General features: G+C 39.6%; 1 protein-coding gene across 2 annotated transcripts; it reads right to left on the bottom strand.

Annotated features, from left to right (window-relative positions):
* Positions 1-145: 145 nt before the first annotated feature.
* MBIP (MAP3K12 binding inhibitory protein 1) lies at positions 146-16253 on the bottom strand. 2 transcript variants are annotated; one of them, XM_056346756.1, is made up of 9 exons: positions 16078-16253; positions 11768-11887; positions 9849-10070; positions 9650-9746; positions 8078-8143; positions 6235-6387; positions 3618-3715; positions 2229-2267; positions 146-1087 (listed from the first exon to the last, which is right to left on the bottom strand). In XM_056346756.1, the coding sequence occupies exons 1-9, from the start codon at positions 16195-16197 to the stop codon at positions 980-982; spliced, it is 1023 nt and encodes a 340-aa protein (XP_056202731.1). In that variant the 5' UTR covers positions 16198-16253; the 3' UTR covers positions 146-979. The 2 variants fall into 2 exon arrangements, with proteins under 2 accessions (XP_056202731.1, XP_056202730.1); XM_056346755.1 differs by having other exon boundaries at positions 146-1090; positions 16078-16252.
* Between the last annotated feature and the right edge of the window lie 4590 nt (positions 16254-20843).

The raw sequence follows: 20843 nt of genomic DNA, 5'->3' as shown, positions 1-20843 counted from the left end.
GTAACACCTGTCACAGAGACCGATACAGGGACATTGATAGTATGACCGCTGTAAGCAGAGCAGTTAACACAAAAGACTCCCTCTGTAACAGCTACTTTTCTTCTAAACTGGAATAAAGACAGAGACAGCAAATAAACTAAAGAACTGGTATCAATAGAAAATGGTTTATTTAAAAAAAACAAACGAAACAAAATCACACTTCAGTGTGTGGCCAAAGATCTGACTTTAATTTAAGCTATGTACCCAGCATCCGCGCGTCAGAAGTCATGTAAGCATGCATATGGAAGGAAGGGAAGGGAAGCTGGTGCATGCTGGTATGCTCCTCAAAACCTCCCCTGCAGGGGTGTTTAAAATATACAAAGTTTGTTAGCAGAGTATGAAGTTTGAATTCCTATAGGACATTGAGGAAGTGAAGAACATGTGTCTCCACACATTGTATTTCTAAAAGATGGTTAGGGAGATCCTATTTGCTGCATTTCTAACAGCTGTGAAAACAGTGACAAATATGAAAAAGCCACAGGTAAGCACACATATTGCAAGTTTTTTGTGATTTTTTTTCTTTCCTAAGACAGTTTACTTATGAAGAAGTTATTTACTTTTATTTCACAACTCTATGCAAACTACTTACATGAAATGTGTTCAAAAGAGAGATCTTTTGAATACTCAGTCATCAGGAATTACATGTGAAATGTAGTTTTTGTATGTGGGTTAAGACATTCCACATACGAACAATGCAGCAATCCTCCTTTATAACAGAAGGGAATGGATTATTAGAATGCTATTCCTAAAACATTCTTCATTTTAAAGTAATTATTTCATTAATAAGACTGGTTTTAAATGAGTGCTGAAAGGAAGCTTTCAAGATCATCGAAAAGGAGCTTACATGCGTGCTTTGCTTTCATTGCTAGAGTCATTCCTGATGAATGCTACTCAGGTATGTGTAAAGCATGATGAGGATTCTGAAGACATTTTTTTTTTTTTATCGAAGAAGCTGCTCAGCCTCTTTGGACTTGCTTTCTTTCGTTTTCCTCAGTAATGCCTGTTTTATAGCATTGATCTTTTCATCAAGTTCAGCCAATGAATAGTTCTGCTAAAAGAACAAAATAAAACCCACAATCATTTACATCTTGTAATTGCTAGAGAAGTTACTGCATATTGCATTAAGTGATAGAAATACTTTTGCAGAATTGTCTGAATCTAGTCTATGGCTATTTAAACTTGAAAGAAAAAGACTGCAAACTTTGAAGAAACTGACAGTCCTAATCACAGATCAATACATCCGTGCTATTTCCATTAGATGCTTGTTTAACCTGTTCATAAAAAGCCAAAAATTCTTTGATGTTAAAACACTGGATGAGAGTATCTAGATGATGTGGAACCCAGCTTTACAACTGAAGGGTTTTTTCCTACTGCCCCAAACCAATCACCTCTGGGCCCACTTAAAAAGCTCTTTCTGTAAGAGGAGATAAAAAAAATGTAAGGTTATCATCCTTTTTATAAAATATTTCAACCTATGGAGGATTTTTTTCTTGTATAAACAAGTCTACTTCCTCAAGCCTCAGATGGCCCATATCCCGTTCTAAGCATTCTCCCCAGTCCATCTGTGTTAAAGTACACTGGCCAGTAGCAGAGTGTTCCAGCTACAGTCTCACTTGCACAGAGGAGAAATTCTCTCTTGTGGCCTAAGGTACATGGGTAATGCCTTCCCTTATACGATGGTGTTGTGAAAATGGCAAGTTTTACTGACTTAGGTTAATATCTGCTATACTGTCATGTCTTTCTGCAATGCTTTTGCCGAGCCAGCCATTTCTACTTTTATTGTCTCTCCATAAACCAATAAAGTGAATGCAAAAAAAAAAAAAATTAAAAAATATCCCTAAAACCATCGAGCTATAAAGCAACCCCAGATGACGTTACTAGGAGGTTGATCAGAATTCACATATTGCCTGTTACCCCCAGCTTGATTATCATCATTACAGATTTATTTTATTCTATAATCCTTCTAAGTGGTGAAAACACTAACTAACCTACCCTAGTACAGACACTCAGAAGACTCATTTCATTGTGACACCTGTTAACTTTCTGTCTCCTTCCCTCTCTTTGCCAGAAAGCTATCCAATACTTATGCAGCTATTTCTGAGAAGTGAAGTATTTGTTTGGTAGAACTACTACTACTTTACAGTCAGAACATCCTAAACTTAAGGTAAACAAAAGTTAACAGTACTTACGTGGGGAGGTTGAACCTTTCTCCTCTTGCCAGAACAGCTCTAAAGAAAAGACATAATCAACACAGACTTAATGTTGCACTGACAGAGGACCACAAGTAATTCTGTAACAACAGTGACAAGAATCTTTGAAGTACAGAAAGAACACTGACTGCCATTCCACAGACTAAAGAAATCTTCTCTATAATTAAGTACTTTGGGTCATGAGAAATACTGCTGGAGTGCAGTCAGAAGCTGTTGAAGCTTCTTGATGCTGGCAGCTAACAACTATCAACTTAACCGAAGCTTTCTTCAGACAAAACCAAGATCAATATCCAGCTTTTGAAACTGTCAATATTTTTCTCCCTAAAATTTTCCTGCATCCTCACCGATATTCATGCAAAACTCAGGACAAAAAAAAAAGTTAATTACTGCACAACACTATTGCCCTCATCACAAGTTTTTTACCAGATTCCCATTCCTCAAAGATCCTAAAGCACTTTCCATGGAAATTGTACGTTTTAACTTCTGGTTGCCAACAACTTGAAGGAATAGCCTCACAAATAAAGGACTTTACTGGTCTCCAACACAAACAAAGAAATGAAACAAAAATTGATAATATTGTTATTGATTTCTAATTACTGACTCTTCTTTGGCTGGTCTCAAGGGAGAAGAGAAAAATTAAAATACGATCAACAGTAAAAGAGACATTCTTCCTGTTATGTGGGGAAAGAAGAACAAAATAACAGACAAGAAATTTCCCCAGCCAAGCAGAGACTGATGTAGTAACAACTAGTATTCTCTCTGTCCTAATCTCCTTCTGTGAAGGACAAGTTTTACTATTCAGAAAGAGACAGAACTCTGCCTGAAGACTAGTAACAAAGAAACCACAGTCATAGAATCACACAAAACAAATTTTAAAGGCTTCACTCTCTCAGCCTATTGGAAGTCATTCTACATAGCTGATCTTTAGCAATCAGACCATGTACAGAAGCCCAATGAATTTCAGCTGATTTAAGCCATTAATGATTTGTATTGAGATCAAAACTTTAGTCAATTTTCTTGTCATAAGAAACGCTTCAGATTTGAATGTGGGGTGGGTGAGGAGGGTAAGGAGAGAAATCCAACCTCTATAATGGATTTCTTGCAAACTAGTTTAGCTTGGGTGACTGGAATTCCACCCCCCTGCCCCCCCCACCCCACTCAATACTATTTTCTTTCAAATGAGAAATCAGGTAGAAACATGAACTTACATAGATGGTCAACATGAAATATAACCATTACACCAAGCCAGAGTTGTCTATCAGAAGTGTCTGCCCTTTGATACAGGTTTTTGCCTGTACATCAAAGATTCAAGCACAAAAGTCCTGAATGCATTTAGATATGCTAAAAGAAGTTGAGAGAATTACTTACTACAGAATGAAAATATTCAGGAGACAGTCCTTCCAGCTCAAGGATTTTATCTTCAAGCTTCTTAATTCTCTGATAAATGTCTCTTGGTACAGGACCACCTAATTACACCAGTACAAATACAAAGAAATCAGGAAAAGCACTTAAATAACTTTTATAACTAAAGACTGCAAGTTTTACAGGTGAATTCTTTGAGTCCAGCCATCAACCAGCAGCTAAAACAAAATGAGCAAATAGGATAATAAAAAGGAAGGGTAATTAATATGATTCAGGGTAAAACCTGGTTAATAAGCCAGTGCAGTCAGTGAAGACAATAGACAACTTTATCCAGGTGCTTGAAATACGTCTGACAAGGTCCCTGGAACAAGTAATGATCACTCTTACAATACATTGGTCACACACCAATGTTAGCACTTCAAAACAGACAGCATCATCAGGAGGGAGCAGATGGGATGGCAGACCACACATGAATTCAGCATTGATACCTAAGCTTGTTCTGAAGGAAACCTATCTCCACTGAGCCACAGAGGTTAGAGGGCAGGTATGAGTTGCACTTGACAAAGAACAGCGTTTCCCTGGCCATAGACAGGAGAAGCAGGAGCGGGAAATGCGTGTATGGAATGGAATAACACAGCTTTGGAAAAAAAACACAACCAAACAAAAAAAGCCCAACACCCCCTCCCAAAAAAACACAATAAAACACACAAACACCACAAAATCAACAGCAACAAAAAAACCCACCTCAACCCATTTGCTGTTTGCAGCTATAGTACAGCAGCTTGGGCTCAGTTCCCCATGTAAGAACAGTGCTGATGAAAAGATCAGCCTTAGAAAGCACTGTATTTATGCTACATAGTACTCTACAACTGAAATCCCTGTTTATCCCAACTAACTACTGACTATCCCAATTAAAATGATCATCTGGTTCTGAACAGTACTGACAACCAAAGCCTTAGCAAGCTTCTACTTCTCTTGCCACTCATTTCCATTTATTTCTAGGTCTGTTAGGTAAGACAGTTCTTTTCCACAAACTACTGAAATAAGCACTAATGTTGGGGTTTTTGCCATTCACCTATTTCCTCACTTCAGACAGGCAATTTTACGGGTAGCTTCCCTCCTTCAGTTCTGCTCTCTACTCATCACTCAGCAGCTGCTAATTAAATCGGCTCACCTCTCACTCTTCTTAATATTGCTGCCTTAATGCAAAGGGAAAAGAGCAGTGGTAGCACTAGAAAAAGCTGTTCCAAAAAACAGCAGGTGAGAATAGAACAACTCCTTCAGTCATCAGAAACAAAAAACTGGCGAGCAGGTAGCTGAGGCAGGTTACCTGCTCAGATAAATACTTATTGCACAGCTGCTTAGGTAAGTAGCAAATGATCTTGAGATCTTCTGATCCATGACTTCTGATTCAGACAGAAGTTGAGCTTGAATTGCACACTTTCATCCTCTTCCCCTATACTGTAGTTCAGCTGACCTCTTCCTTCAAACAAAATTATGTCACCTACTATAGGCACAACCTGGAAGGCAGGGCCCCTCCATTAGCTACCCCCAGTCACTATCCCTGATACAATCTGTAGTAGCTCTGGAGTTTATATGTAACCTTAAAGCTGGCCAGACACTTGCAAATTCTATTTCCATGCACAAAACTCACCTGACTTTTGAGACAGCTATACAGGCAAGTGTCAACCTCTGAATGCTGCCTCAGCAGTATCTAGGAGTATTCTGCTCTCCTTGCTGCCAGAGGACTTTGATCCATTATGCATTCACAGGCATCTAGTAATCCAGTCAATGTTTACCCTGTTCTTAGAGAATGGCTTGACATCTCTTCAGTCTTCAAAAGACCAAAAACGTCAGTGTGTGTCTGCAGTGTGATGTGTAGAACATTCACTTTATTAGGTGATGATCTGGGCTTCTATTCTGTTTTGTAAACATTTTTCAGGAAAAATGCAGATTCCCCCTTGGTAAGTGCCTCATTGATTTACATTCTAGAAAACTGGGGCTGGGGTGAGGAAAGCAACTACTTAAAAAACAGTCAGTAGCCTGGTGGCTATGACTTTGATTTTAGTGAAAGGTGTGGCACTCATTTTTGCAAGCCAAGGTGAAGTATTGACAATGGAGCTTCCCACATTTTGGAAAGTAAGCTTCTCACCTAACAGCATTTCAAGAATCATACACCTTTAGGAAAAGGTTTCAGGTTGCCTTTTTTTGGGTTCATCCTATCCCCAGCCCACAAGGTGTCCACAAAGCAGGACTGAGTCCTAACCTCAGCTTTTCCTGTTCAGTGGGTCAAGGCAGAAGGACTCCACTGGCTGAGAACGCCTACTTCTAAATATTCCAGACTGTTTTAAATCCCATTCTCAAGTGCATCTCCATCATTTGCCACCACATCAAGTGTAGATTTACTAAATGAGCATCCTAATTTGGGCATAAATCGGGGTTCCATATTGGCCATCAGGACCTAAACGTTAGATTGCAGTACATGGGGTAAGTAAACACTTCGGTGGACCTACCCATTGTTTTCACAGTCACAGTTTTTATAGACTTGCCCAATTTTACTACAGTAGTGATAACCACAGTACAAACTGGCACACTGATACCAAAATTAAAACATGATACAAACCTGTTTGTAACCGTAAGTGTGCTTCAATGTTTTGCAATCTCTCCTCAACAGCTTGGTTTCCACAATCATGAATAGGTACACTGGCTTTGAGACTGGACCCATGCGCTCCTTCAGATCTAGTCTGAGGTCCATACGTATTTACTACCCTGGAAACTAGGTAAAGAAAACACAAATTTAACATATATGCACATGAAACACAAAGTACATCTAAATAAACCAATTAAAATATTAAAAAATGAAAACCTGTGTTAAATCAATTTCACACCACTTTCCAGGTCCCATAGACAATATGATTAAAGGCTCAGGTAAAAATATTTTCCTGTTTTTGCATGAGTAACTAAACTAAACAAAAACCTAGGACTTTACATATGCAAAGTAAAAGAATTACTCATACATTCATGTAGAATGGTGGTATCAAGAATTTGTCATCAGCTGCTGATAAATAGCAGAAAACCCGATATCTATGTCAGCAGTTGCACATGTGAGCTGTTGTGAATGAAGAGAAGAGGCCAGACCTAAAGTTACAGGAAGCATCATAAATACACGAAGACGAGGGGAGGTAAACAACTAGAAGAATCGCTATGAATCCCAGCAAGGAAGTTCTAATTTTTGTTACTCAGGTGACAGCTTTAATGACTCTTCAGCTGCTTCTGGGTCCATCTTTTTCCCCCTGCTGAACCATGTTTTCTTCAGAAGATTTTGGTCACTCCTCTTTAAATCACAGTCATTTCTCAAGTCTTTCCTGATAGGACTACTGTGGTGTACTTAAAGACGTAAAAGACTATGTTGGCAACTCCAGACACTGAAGCACACGCCTTCTTACTCTGTACTTCATGAAGGCTACATATTACATTCTTGCTTCAGTTTATGCTGATTTTACTTCCAATTACTTTTTAAGAGTTACTAATGTTTCATTTATGAACTGTGGGCTTTAGTTACTTAGATGCAAACTTTTCTTTTTTCCTGTGGTACTCCACCATCCCTGTTACAAACTAGCACTCAGTTTAAAAAAGTGACTACTAAAAGGGGTTCTTAGTGAAAGATTATAAACTCAACCTCACTACCCCATCTCCCTCGTAGCTCACCAGACCTTTAAACGCCTAGACCTATCATCACGCCTCACAGTAGTGTTCTGAATTCTAAAATTCAGAATAACTAGTTGGTTTAGAACCAACATCAAGTGGATAACTGAATACTACCACTCTTAAAAGTGGAAGAGAGGGTTACTTACTCTCATTTTGGAGATTTTGTTTGTTTTTAAACACAGAGTAACTTGTGTACACCTAGAGAGCAACAGATGGACAAGCAGCCTTTTACAGGTAACTTCTGTTGGACAATCACTTTTACACTATGTAATCCTTTCCAAAAGGTAGTGCAGTGGCAAGCTTGTTCCCCAGCTTGTCATTCCCATAAGTCTATGTCTCAGAACTTCCACTGTGTCCCAAAGCTATTTCTAATTCAATATACTTACACTGACTAATGAAAAACAGGAGATAATTTTATTTAAAGTCAATTCCTTAACTGGACTGCTGACTTCACCTTACAAGAAAAACAAAGAACTGTTCAACTTCTCTGTCCTGCTTTATCTTTTGCATCTTTCCTTTCAGACAATGAAAATAGGCTACTTTGTTTTAGTCTTCGGTGCATAACCATCAGCTTAGTGAAGCAGTTATGGGATTGAAAACCTTGGAGAAGTAAGCAAAGATGATGTACTCACTAAAGTCAAAAATCAACATGTTAAGTTTGTAGTTTTTGAACATCCTATAAAAGTTTTAAAGTCAAAAATTCATCAATGCTGTTCCATCTGGACACTAAATAAATGGGTATTAAAATAACTGCTTACCCTTTATATGGCTTTTAAATCCAGGATATGGTGTAAAAATTGCATCTGTTCTGGCACAGCTATTTTCTAAATAAATAATAATAATATAAAAAGTGAGGTCCTAATTACATATTTAAAATTTAAAATATTCTAACCATTATCAGCTTTTAGGCTTTTAACAAATCTAATTAAAATTTTTCATACAACAGAAATACTTAATTCATTCTATAAATAGAATACTTTAACTATAGTTAACTAATACTTAACTATAGTTAATACTTTCACACACTTGCACGGACCTACTCGTTTTAATTGAATAAATCACTTCTATAAATGTATGCACACATGTATATCAAAGTTTATTTGATCAGGTCAAATTTCTTCCAATTTACATTTTATTTGGTTCTTACTTTTCACTGCGTTTCTCTGTAACTTCTTTCTTCCTATACAGTGTTTTCCCTGCTTACCACTGTTATTCTGGTTTTATGTCCTATTTTGAAACTGTTCTCCTATTTTCAGACTGGTCTAGTTTATTCATCAACATTCTTTTCTCACTTTCCTGCATTTATTCTGATGCCTGTGACTTCTCTCATTTGTCTAACCACAAAAACCTACAGTACAGACCGTCTTAGTTTATTCTAATGTTTATATTTTAATCTCTGCCCATATACACTAAGGCTTTACGTATATTTTATTATGCCTGAACATACAAAGGAAGGTCTTATCATCATTTCTTCTGTATGTAATTAACAATTTTAGGAATCTGTATTTTACTATCTAGTATATTCTACTAGACTTCAGATGTCATTTTCATTCCAACTAATACTTTCAAGGAGTTAAACTCTCTCGCTATAAAGCTTACGGAACAATAAGCTTTGATCTCTAAAAGCGTAAGTACACCACAGAGACAATGCACACCTGGCTTCATAGGTACTTAGAAAATGCCTCTGTACTACTTATGTATATAAAAGTGCCTTCTCTTTTAAGACACATTCAGTTACACAGTTACTGATAGTGCTAATGGGATCCAGCCTACTGGATGAATTTAAGATTGTTTGGTTATAGATACAGCAAATTGTGCCAGCTGGTGCATTAAAAACACCAATAGCATAAGTAATGTTGGAAGAAAAAAGTAATTCTAAGTAGCTAGTAATTCAAATTGATTGCAAAAAAATACTTCTTTGTAATTTGTTGTAATTTAACTAGCATTAAATTAACTTCAATTTGAATATGCAATTCACAAGACATTTCTGAATTGCAATTTTGTTGACTTTGGAAGGAACATCTAGCTAAAACATAAGAAACAATAGCTACAAAATCATCTGATTTAAGATAGCAGTTCTTAAAGCGAACACAGTAATAACTATAATCTTTCTGTATGGGATGCATTAAACACTGTCATCCAGTGACTACTTTCTTTTTTTTGTCTCTCTGACAACATCTGCAGTGCACATGCAAGTTCGTAACTTTAAACGGAAGTTACTCTTAAAATAAAGTTCCGCTTTAAATATAAAATAGTGCTTTTGAAAAATAAAAAAATAACAAAACCCAACTTAAATTGCTATGAAGATTAAAGTCTGGCTAGCCAGTTACCTTGATTACAATCAATAACATTGCAAAATTCCCTGACATTATTTTCATTGATCTCAGCTTGTTTCCTCTCGATGAAGGCTGATATCCGCCTGTCAATCTGCAGGTAATAAACATGATGGCATATATCTATTTCATTCTTTAAATTCAAAATTTAGAAAGGTCTTTTTTTTTTTTTTTTTAATTTAGGTACATCACTTACTTCTGCTTTTCCAGCTTTTATTTGGACCACCTCTGGATCAAAATGAACATGAGCATCCTTCTGATCTCTCAAGTCATAACTTGCATACTTTTCTTCAATCTGACAGTTACCATCATAAGCATCTAAACTTGTTTCACAAGTTTGGCCTTCTGTTTTACCTGCAGGTTCAATATGGCCTATATTTTCTTCTTTAATCAATGACTGGAGTTTTTCTAAAAGAGGCTGAACAAAGCAAACAGTATGTTAGGGTAAAAAAGAAAAAAAAGCCAAAAAATCCACAAAACAAAAAGCCAAGTATTATTACAATTTCTAAAACAGACCAACTGAAATAATTTTAGGAATCACATCTGCCTCTGATGGAACACAGTAATAAAAGAATAAAAAAAAAAGGAGAAAAAAAAGTTCCAAATATTGTGCACACCATGATTCTGGCCTTTTTGACCTATGCTTTTCAGAGGTTTGTATAAGACAAATTTCTGCAAAAATCTGCCTGCTACTCATCTGTTACTAGCTAAATCAAAGCTTCAATCATTGGCACCAATGCCACTTAATTAAAATGTCATTCAAATGCCTACTCAGAAGAGTAAGGCTTAGTATTTTTCCTCCTTAACACGAAAGCCAATGCTTTCACACTGTAAAGCCATTACTTTATCAGCACCGCACTACATTCTCCACTTGAAACCGCAGTTGCCCAAGTGAATGAGAGAACACAGACATAAAATATATAGGCGTTATCCTGAACACATGCTTTTTTTGACACGGTTGATTATCTGCTTAGGTCATGAAATTAAATGAGAGAATGCACTGACATCTGTAGCAGCAAAAATAAAATGCTTGTCCTACCACAATAACTCTTACACAACATGTATCGACAAAACCTCAGTACATATGTATGTCACACTTCCTTTTTTAATTTTTCATATTTCACCATTTATTTTTCCCTCTATAAATTATTTATTTTTATTTTAAGACAACATGATTTTTACTGGTCACATTTTCTGAAACAGAATCAAATTCCTGCATGCAACGTTCTTACAGTTGGATATGATTTTTACTTGCTTTTGTCTTGCATATTTTCTTTTTTTGTTTATTACACCAACGATTTGGTGGATGCCTGGAAAACATAAAGGGTCTTTATTTTACCTATAGATAAGCAAATACAGGAACTTCCTTTTTTGCCCTCTCAGTACTACACACTTGAAATAATTCATTGACTAGCTGAAGCAAAAAACTGGTATTCAAATCCCCACCTTTTATAGATGAACTACCAAGGTCAAAAGACTGCTCAGTTACCAGCTGACAAACTGCTCACCCTCCCTGCCATGCAACTAAATTACACATACTTTTGGCAGGGTCGGAAAGTTTCAAATAGTTAAAAGAAATGACAGTAATGGTGACTGGCTACTTGGTAAGATGAGACATTAATGTCAAAGAAATTACTCTTTTTAAAAAAAAACCTACGCTGAAAATATATTTAATTGCAGTAAGACACTCCAGGATGTGTCATGCTGGGATAATGCCACTTCTTGAACCACTGAAAGCACTCCATGAGCCTCAAAACTCACCCAACGCATGGAATCATTATCATAGCATGACACACACCTGCCGTGTCTTATTGCTTAATTACAACCCACCATAGATGGAAATGTATCACATTTACAATGCAAGTCTAGAAATCAATGAGGCTGCATTTATTCAGCCTGCTCACCTCCAGTGGCTATTCACACCACTAATCTGAAAAATCCATGAGTACCTATGAAGCACAGTGGAATCCCAAGCGTATAGTACTTTTGCATTCTTCTTTGTTGGACACAGGAATGTAAGATCAAAATGACTGAAATTTTACAGTTTAGATAATACAACTATATTCAGCTGTTGATGACTTCTGTCAAGTCAAACATGTCCAACAAAATATTTACCTGCAAACATAAAATATGCTGTTGAAGTGCACTAAAGAGCAACGCTGGCTGAAGTGCTGATGTGCTTTGAAGTTTGCTCCAATCGATTACAACTTTCACGATATCGTCTCCAAGGTTAAGCTTCAAGGGGGCAAAACAAACACAACAAGAAATTACGTTATGAAGTATACAAGACTTCTACAGGACAACAATTATGCTCAGTCTCATACAGACACCATTTTTATATGAGGATAGGTTTGACATTAATTATAACTCAAGCTGCTGTCATTTTCAAAGAAAGATAGTAGAGTTAAAAATTCCTTACTATCTCATCACACTTTCATTGTATTAATGTAGTCTTTAACTTTAGTCAACTCTCAATTCAATTAACTATCGTATGAAAACATACTGTTCACTTTAATTGCTTAAATCTTTTAACAGATGATAGAACCACCAGTAGGAAGAAACATGCACCCAAGATCGTAGCCTCCTGTAAATTCATGCATTTTATTCTGAGATTTGCAAGGGTATCTATGCCTGTATGACCAAGGTCTTGATACTGCACCATACCACACTTGAAATTTTTACTTGCTCGTAATCCAAAGGAAGTTTTATATGAAAAATGTTTCAAAAAATGAATCGTTAAAAAATCTCAATGTTAAAGAAACTCTTGACTATACAGCTTCACTATCAAACCCATTTCCAAATCACACTGCTCCCCTTCATATGCATTCAGATTAAAACAATTGCCATAGTCTGTTCTCTTTGCCAAGGAATTGCAGTATTTTACTCCCAAAACAATAAAGAGAAATACACATCATAAGTTTTATTTAAAGGAACTATGTATCTTCTACAAGCTAAAAATAAACTTTCACTTTCTAATAAAGTTGATTGTTAATCACTGATGAACTACACCCTTTCACACCCACCTCTGCCATTTTTGTTACACTAAAGCTCTTCTCAAAGTCTCGAAGCAACGAGCAGTTTCATTTCCCAAGGCCAAGTAGCTTGCTCTCCGACCAAAAAACCCCGTAAGTGATCCCCCAGATTCTAAATACAGATAAAACTCTTGTTTAAAATCAAGAGGACCTACAGGTACTCTGAGACACAGAAATACCAAGTCATGTGCATATGACAGAGACAGACAGACAGACCAACTGACCGAGCTCAGGCAGATGTCAAAAGTGACATACGGTCTAGAGATATCTAACTTCTAATGGCACCAAATATTATGAGCAAGAACATAGAATCCATATACACTCGTTTCCTGAATCCCCCATACATTGTATGAGGAAACAATGAGAAATTACACATCACCCTGAAGGCAAAGCCACGGATAATAAATTGTTCTACATTAGTTTTAAATGCCAGCATTATCGTAATTTTGTATGTAAAGAACTACAAGCCGAAGCCTTCCTTCTTTAGTCAATGAACAGCCTTGTAAAATCCAGTATTAGATTCCAAATTACACTGCAAAGGAGATGGTCTGAGTAGATACATAATGTATTTTAGATAATTTTCAAACAAATGGTTGTTCCTGTTTAGTACTTAAACTACGCAGGATGTAAGAAAAGTAATGTTTTAGGAAACAGGTGTTTTGAACACCTTAGAAAATCAAGAATGTATTTAGAATTTAGTAAGAACAAAACTTCAACAACTAAGCCACTGTGCATATGTGATCATGAGGCATATATTTCTTCCCAAAGTTTCTAAAGTAACATCTGCTATATGCTATTTTACAGCCCACTGACAAGGTAAAAAAAGGCATAGATATAAGTCATCATAATGAAACAAAACAGGAGTCCTACTGCAATTTCTTAATAAGCCTCCTTTTTCAAACAGACTCAGCTGATGTGTGCCTTCATATGTGATGCCTGTGACTCCTGTCCAGGTGGTTCAACGAATGTACAAAAACAGTAGCACTTCTGACTTAGCATAATTTAGAGGCCAGTTATATTTTAAACTCATAAACAATGTTTTTAAATATAAGGAATAAACTCCTCCTGCATCCAAATATGTTTGTTGTAAAATAAATTTCTTTTTCTCAGTGTTTCCCATTCGTCTACCTGTAAGAACTGTGACAAGCAAGTTTATAAATTCTGTGATTTGGTAACTTCAAAGCCTTTGTACATTTACAAGTCCACAGTCTATTCTGTAGCAATTTACAGGATCATAAGTCATTTCAGGCCTTTGAAATTGTTTTATGGAAGACATTGATTGTCACTTGGGGCTTAAAGAACTTTTCAGGATCAGTCATATTGGTTTTAAGTGTTTTTATCCCCAGATGTCTTCCTTAAAATATTCCTGTGCCAGAAATAGTCCTGTTTACAGTCCAACCTGCTAGCATAAATCCAACTTAAACTACTATGATGGATCACAAACTGCAGCAGCTAACGATCTGGCACATGTTCACTAATGTCTATAAAAGGGAAATGGGGAATCAGTATTTTCAGTCAAAAATGCAAGATGGATTGCTTGTCAGTAAGCTGGTAAAGCGCCACAGTTAAATCTACCAGAACAGAAGTGCCAGCAGACAAGAGCGTAACTCAACAACTGGAAGCAATCATGACTGAGCAACTAAAAGGGCCTCCTCAGCTAAGATGGAGCAACCAGACCCCTACTCATAGTTCAGTGCAATGCACCATAAAATGAGTTTGTTGTCATCAAAAGACTACACTCCAAACACCAACAAAACCAATTTTACTCTGCACCATAAACTACTGTAACTACTGAGGGAATGTAGCTACTCTAAACTGGTTTCTTGCAATTGTCTGTGCACACCTAAGTAGTGTTAAAAATCACTAAGCTCTCTGCAGTGACATGCCAGGCATAAAGCAAACTCTGGAGAACAAGCAAGCTACTGAAGAGGAGAAAGAAACTACAGTCTTTCATGTGGTTTTGAAAACAATTAATTGAACTTGTGACAAGTACCCTATTTAAGAGCTTAGGAAACTTTTCCTTTATTATTCTTTGTTTTCTCCATCCGTACCAGAGTTCAATTTTTCACTCGGGCAAGACTGTAAGAACAGTATGAATGACAGTATCACATCTAGGTAAACAGACAGTCACTAGTCCTTCCCCGATTACATTTAGAACTTTCACCAGGAAGAATTATGGGATATTTCATCCTTGACACATAGGCAGTTTTCCTGTCTCAGTAACGCTAAGAAGCTGCAGTGTATGATGATCAAGTTGTTTAGCACTGCACTCCTGTTCAAAAGCTAGGGGAGTTTTTAATCACTTTTGAAGACAGAAAAACTGAGACTCTTACTAGTCAGCACTTGAATTTTCAGGCACTTAAATTCTGGATGACTTTGGTTTGAAAAGGGAGACAACTACTAGCAGACTTTGAGATGAGAAGCAAATATAATACACAATTCTATTCTGATGACAGGTGAAAAGCTCTAAAAAATAATTTCATGTCAGTCAGCAGCGACTACTAAACAGCCTCTGTATCTAAGAGTGTCTGTTTCTGAGTATTTTTGTAACATGAACACATGTTAAGTTATATTACCTCCCACAGATGTCACCCATCATCTGGCCTCAAACCTTCAAACTGCTAATTTCAGAAGCAAGAGTGTGCTGCTTCTGCCTTCCCAGAACTACATGTATGCTTCCACAGGGGAAAAGAAACTAATCTGTAAATTATTTATGGTAATAATTAAGTTGTTACTAAAACCTTCTCCTGATAAGGGCCTCCCACCACTACCATAACATCTGTTAAATAATTCATAGCCATTACTAAACCTAAAGTAGGTAGTTCAACTGAAGTACCGCAGAACAAAGCTGCTTTACAAATCCTGACCCACTGAGATGCACTGTGTGTTTCGCACCGAGGCAAGGCTAACTCCAAGCTCCCGATCATTTCTTTTGATTTAATACACAGTAAGCTTTTCAATTCCGAATCATTAATTGCTAAAATAGCGCAACTAGGCAAACTGCCGTTTCCCATGGGAAGGATCATCCGTGGAAGTACCAGATGACACGCAACACCCGGTCACTACGAGGTGACCGGGCGAGGGCGGGCAGGGCAGGGCAGGGCAGGGCGGCGATGCCGCTGCAGGCCGCGCTCCGCCCGCCACCACAGCCCCGACCGGGGCCCGCCGCTCCCGCCAGCAGCCGTGAGCAACGCGCAGCGGCGAGCCCGCTCCCCGGCCTGCGGCGGCCTTCGCTTCCCTCCGGCGCCGCACCTGGTCCCCGGAGGCCGGGCGGGCCCCGCAGGCCGCAAGAGGGGCAGGGGCGCGCCCTGCTCGGGCCCCCAGGGCGGGGGGAGCCGCTGCAGTGCCGGGCCCGCGGCGCCCGGGCCGCCCCGCCGCCCTGCCCGCACTCACCTGCCCCGCCAGCCCGGCCAGGCAGCGCAGGGCGCTGCTCGCCACCTCCGAGGCCGCAGGGTCGGCGCCGATCTCCAGAGCGTGGCCGCCGGGCTGGAGAGGGCTGGGGGCCGCCGCCATGACACCGGGCCGAGCCGCGGCCGCCAGCAACGTCCCCGGCGTCGCTCCGCGATGACGAACCCTCGGGTGGCAGTGCCCGGTGGCCCCGCCCCCGCAGGCTGATGGACAGGCGCGGCAGCCAATGGCGGGCGGCGCGGGGGACGCGGCCGGGCGCTACCGGCAGCGCGGGGGCTCCGCGGGCCGGGCTGCGGGGCTCGGCCGGGGGCCGCCCTGCCTTGCCCTGCCCTGCCCTGCCCTGCGCGTAGCCGCGGCAGCTCGGGCGGCTTCCCCCTGGCAGCAGGGCTGGGGCCGCGGGGGCAGCCTCAGGCCTGGCTGTCCCGGGCAGGGTCTGCCCGACCTCCGCCGGCCCGCTGGGTTTCCGTGCCGTGGTGCGCGGGGACCCTCTGCTGCGGTACCTCTTCTGAGTGGCGAGCAGCCCCGGTTCCCGAGCGTGAGGAAGCATCTTCTGCACCTTCCTCAGCCCCCTCTGGGGCCCTGAAGCTCTTCTCAGCTCAGGCCCATTGCAGCCGTCAGGTGGAAGCCCACCGCAGTGGCTGCGGAGCCAGGGTGTTGGCCCAGGGGCGCAGGCCACCCCTGTGTGCTGCTATGGCACCTCCGGTGGCACCGGGCTACGAACCCCGGGCTGCAGCAGCTCCTGCGGGACATCCTCCCCCGCGAGGTCACCGCACTCCCTCGCCCTTTGCTTTGCCTCTTGGCTCCTTCCTCTCCTCCCGCAGCCCCCACAGAGCCATGGGCACGGGCAGGTGGCGGGCACGCTTATAGGGTGACCTATACACCGACGGCTCGTTCGCAGAGGGAAGGACGACGCGTGTTTTAAGTAAATCAGGTTACTACGCTTGTTGAATCCGTGCTTCTCTGGTTGTACCTTCACTTTTTTTAAATCCATACGTCCTTCTCTTCAAAGCCTTGACTCTTCTGGTGGTTTTCTCATCAGACCGCAAGGAGCGGGTTTGTCAGAGTACTCTGATTATGGGGATTGCAAGACTTTTCCCTTTAAGATGGTGCACTTGATTTCTTTCCAGGGACAGTATGAATGCTGAGAAAGATTTTTTTTTTTCTACCTGATGTTTCCTCTTACACCTTAAGGTTGATCCCTTAACCTTCATACCCCTTCCTGTTCTGGCCCCCACCCCCCAGTATTTTTTATTCCATTGGGAAATAGTGAGTGCTGTTGTATATACAAACATTAAAGCATTCTTAAATAAAACCATTCATTGAAATTAATGTATTTGACTGATATTTTCAGAGTTATTTTAAACACATTTCTCTCTAAAGTATCCAGATAAAATTTGCCATAATTTAGTGAAAATAAATCCCACTAAACTGAAGACATGCTATTCTGTGTGTCTGTTCAGCAACCAACTTAGATACTTGAGAAGACTCAAGTATAGAAAGCCCTTCTGAGCTCCAGAGAAAAATTAGTTCCAAAGAGGACTTCACTGCTAATGGTTACAAATATATTTCATGGAGAGATGCATTTTGCAAGAATATCTTAGCCAAGGTGAGCTAGATGGCATTTGGCTGGATTTAGATGATGAGAATCACTCTGTATTCAGAAATGCTCACTGCAGAGCATGTTCCTTATTTGCAAGCTCTGAAATATAGAGAAAGTTACTTAATTCCTGCAAAGACACTGGTTTTGCCAAATGACGGTATCTTGAACAAATATACAGAACATGATAGTCAGTTAGGAAAGAGTGTGAAAATTTCTTTTGCAGTTCTGTCCAACAATGCTAATTCCAGCTCATGGTCAAGGACAGGCTGCTTCAGCATACCCTGCCTGTTGCAGTTTTTATCTCTGAACAGACAGCTGAAGCAACTCTGCAAAACGTAGTCATCTCATCTGGATCAAACCATGAAGCTTTCAAGAACAGAGGAAAATAAAATTTCCTTCCCCCACCACCACTATAACGCTGAATAAACATGTAAGTAATTTGTTGGCCGCAACAGAATATGGAGCACAGATGTAGCATTCTGGCACTGATTTTTGCTTCTCAGTGTCAGAGGAGGCAAGCTGCCCTGATTGAATCTCCAGTGACCTGCAAAGATAGATCAAGTCCAGACATCTGAACCAAGTTTTAACTTCCAAGCGATGCATGCTCAGCTACCTGATAAACTCCACTTCTGAAAAATGCAGCTTTCCTGGAGTGATGGAGCAGGTGCATGCCTACTTTAGCAGTGGTTAGATGTAGCTTTATTAGTTGAGAGACCTGAGCTCTTTCCTTTGCTTTTGAGCATATTATCTTTACCTCTAGAAAGAGGTTGGTTTGGGGCGCAAAGCATTTCAAATGAAAAACAAAGAGATAAGTACATACATGTCAGAAAGATACTGGAAGTTACATTGCCATATACATGGAAATACAAGGGAGGATGAGTGAATGTGGAGGATATCAAGAGGTGGTGGAGGTGGTGTACTATTATTTACTCAGTAGTCATTACAAGAAAAGTAGGCAAAAGACCATGAAGCAGCCTGTAGAGTTGCTGATGTCTGCCCTATTGTTTACTAATCAGAAACTGGATCTTGGCCTTCTTCCTGTTGATGGCAAGTGTCTTCTCTTAGAGAAACACTAATGATTCCTATGGGTAAAGAAGGTACAGATTTTCTTCCTACTTTCACTGTCTCAGTAGGCCTTGGTCCATGTTGCAGCTGCTAGCTGAATAAATTTGGTATAATCTGAAATTTCACAGATTAAATTATGTAATGCATTATGCAAGCATGAACAGAACAGAAATAATCCAAAGTGATTTAAGAGAATAGAAAAGTGAGAGCATGTGAGAAAATGGGAACAGGGAAGAACCACGCAAATACAGCTAAGACAAAGTATGTTAAACATTCGCATCTAACAGAAGAGACAGACCAGAGTGGAACAGTTCCAAAAGATGATTATATGCTCACTGCTTGTAGTGCACAGTAAAAATGAATACACTTGCAATCGCCTTTGGCAGTAAAGTCTGGCCACAGCAAACCCAGGCCTCCCATAAAGACAGAGGAAATTACATGGCATGCACGCTAAAGCTGGTGAAACAATAAAATATTGGAAGCTCTCATTGCTGGAAAGATACTGGTAATTTGGCGGGAATTTGTAGAAAACTGGCAAGAAGTGGATTGCCAAGATAGAGATACTAGTTTAAAAAGAGGGATCAGAAGATTTAAATATATGTAACTTGGCAGGAATGTCCTCTTTCAGATATTTCAATAATGTGACTACCAAGGGAGGGAATAATCTGGAATTGCTTTCAACATTCAGGGATAGAGTTTCCATGATAATATTAAATCTGCTGCAGCTTTGGTCCCTGAAATGGATCCCTGAGGTGCATAAAAGCCTCTTCCATCAAAACCACCCTGAAAAATTATAAACACAAAACCACTAAGTTCTTCAAAAGCAAATATAATTGTTTGAGTGAAAATTATTTTGAAATGGAAAAGAATTTTCTTTTGGTTTTGGACTGTTGCTCCTTGATAAAGACATACACCTCTTTCCAACTCTAGGTACCTTTAAACACCTTAAAATCACAGTAAACTTTTAATAAATTCTATTTTCTGGTCACCACTGTCATAATTACTTGCACTGTTTCTTCTGCTGAATGTTATATTAACATAATTTCTGAACTCTCGCTTTAATTTTGCCCCTAACTAACACCCAAAGAAAGGTGGGTGCTTTGCAGAATGTACCAGTGGTTGAGGTTTGTTGTGCTAAAGAGTGCAGCGCTGACTTAAGGAGCCTGTGTAATGTATGAGCAGATTCTTCTCCTGAATTGCAAAGCTCATACTGTGTGCTTCTGCTTATGTTAGCTGTATCTCATAGAAAGGCAAAAGAGACAACACTTCAGAAAAAAATTAAACTGAAATCATTTGGAGTTTCAAAACAATACCCTGGATTCCGCCCAGAGCCCCAGGCAAGTGGCGCAGCTTGGCACTGACTGCTGTAAATGTAGTTTTCCTTAGTATTTAGATTATCAGCACTGCTCTAAATATTCTTAGTTTATAAATAGAAAATTCATAGTATCCTACCTGTTGGATTAAAATAGAATAGGACATAACAAAGTCCCCTCCAGAATAAAAGTTTCGATTTATTTTTCCAAGCATTAATTTCAAAGAAGAGCAGTTCTATTGCTACCTGGGTACCCAGGAAAAGGCATCACTCCAACTGAGGTTATGGATCCTGATTCAACAAGATGCTTAAGCTGGTGTCTAATTTTGAGTGCTACCCCAGCTGAAAAGACTCAGCCTGTTTCCCTAAAATGTAGCCATGTGCTTATTAACTTCATCAAATAAAGACTCTGAATTGCAAATCTAATTCTCCAATAGGAGCTGCATTTCTTCAAAGCAAATGTCTTTGCTGACCTTTTGGTGTTTCTCTCACTCTATCAAAATTTAGAAAGCCCTGTTCAGACAGGATTGGAGTGGGATTTGTATGAAGTGTCCTGTGGGAAATACAGCTGTGATGTCTTTGCTTTTAAAGGAAAAAAACCCCACCCTGTAAGTACCTTATATTTATGACTTGCAATAGTTTCATCATTCTGAACTAAATGCAAAATCTTCATGAAGCTGTTGCCTGCTTTCTGTTTCATGTCCTTATCCTGACATGCACGTAGACCCAATGGCCCTTCCTTTCTGAATTTTTTCACCCTTGAGTTTTTCTAAT

Source organism: Falco biarmicus, chromosome 7 (genome assembly GCF_023638135.1).
Source record: "Falco biarmicus isolate bFalBia1 chromosome 7, bFalBia1.pri, whole genome shotgun sequence".
In the NCBI taxonomy this organism is placed as follows: Eukaryota; Metazoa; Chordata; class Aves; order Falconiformes; family Falconidae; genus Falco; species Falco biarmicus.
This window is presented reverse-complemented; position numbering and strand designations above follow the sequence as displayed.

Coding starts and splice junctions, on each gene's coding strand:
- MBIP (XM_056346755.1), bottom strand. CDS start 16,197: ATGGCGGCGGCCCCCAGCCCTCTCCAGCCCGGCGGCCACGCTCTGGAG. Junction 9,747..9,848: donor TAAAAGCTGGAAAAGCAGAA/GTAAGTGATGTA, acceptor TATTACCTGCAG/ATTGACAGGCGGATATCAGC. Junction 3,716..6,234: donor ACACTTACGGTTACAAACAG/GTTTGTATCATG, acceptor TGGTGTAATTAG/GTGGTCCTGTACCAAGAGAC.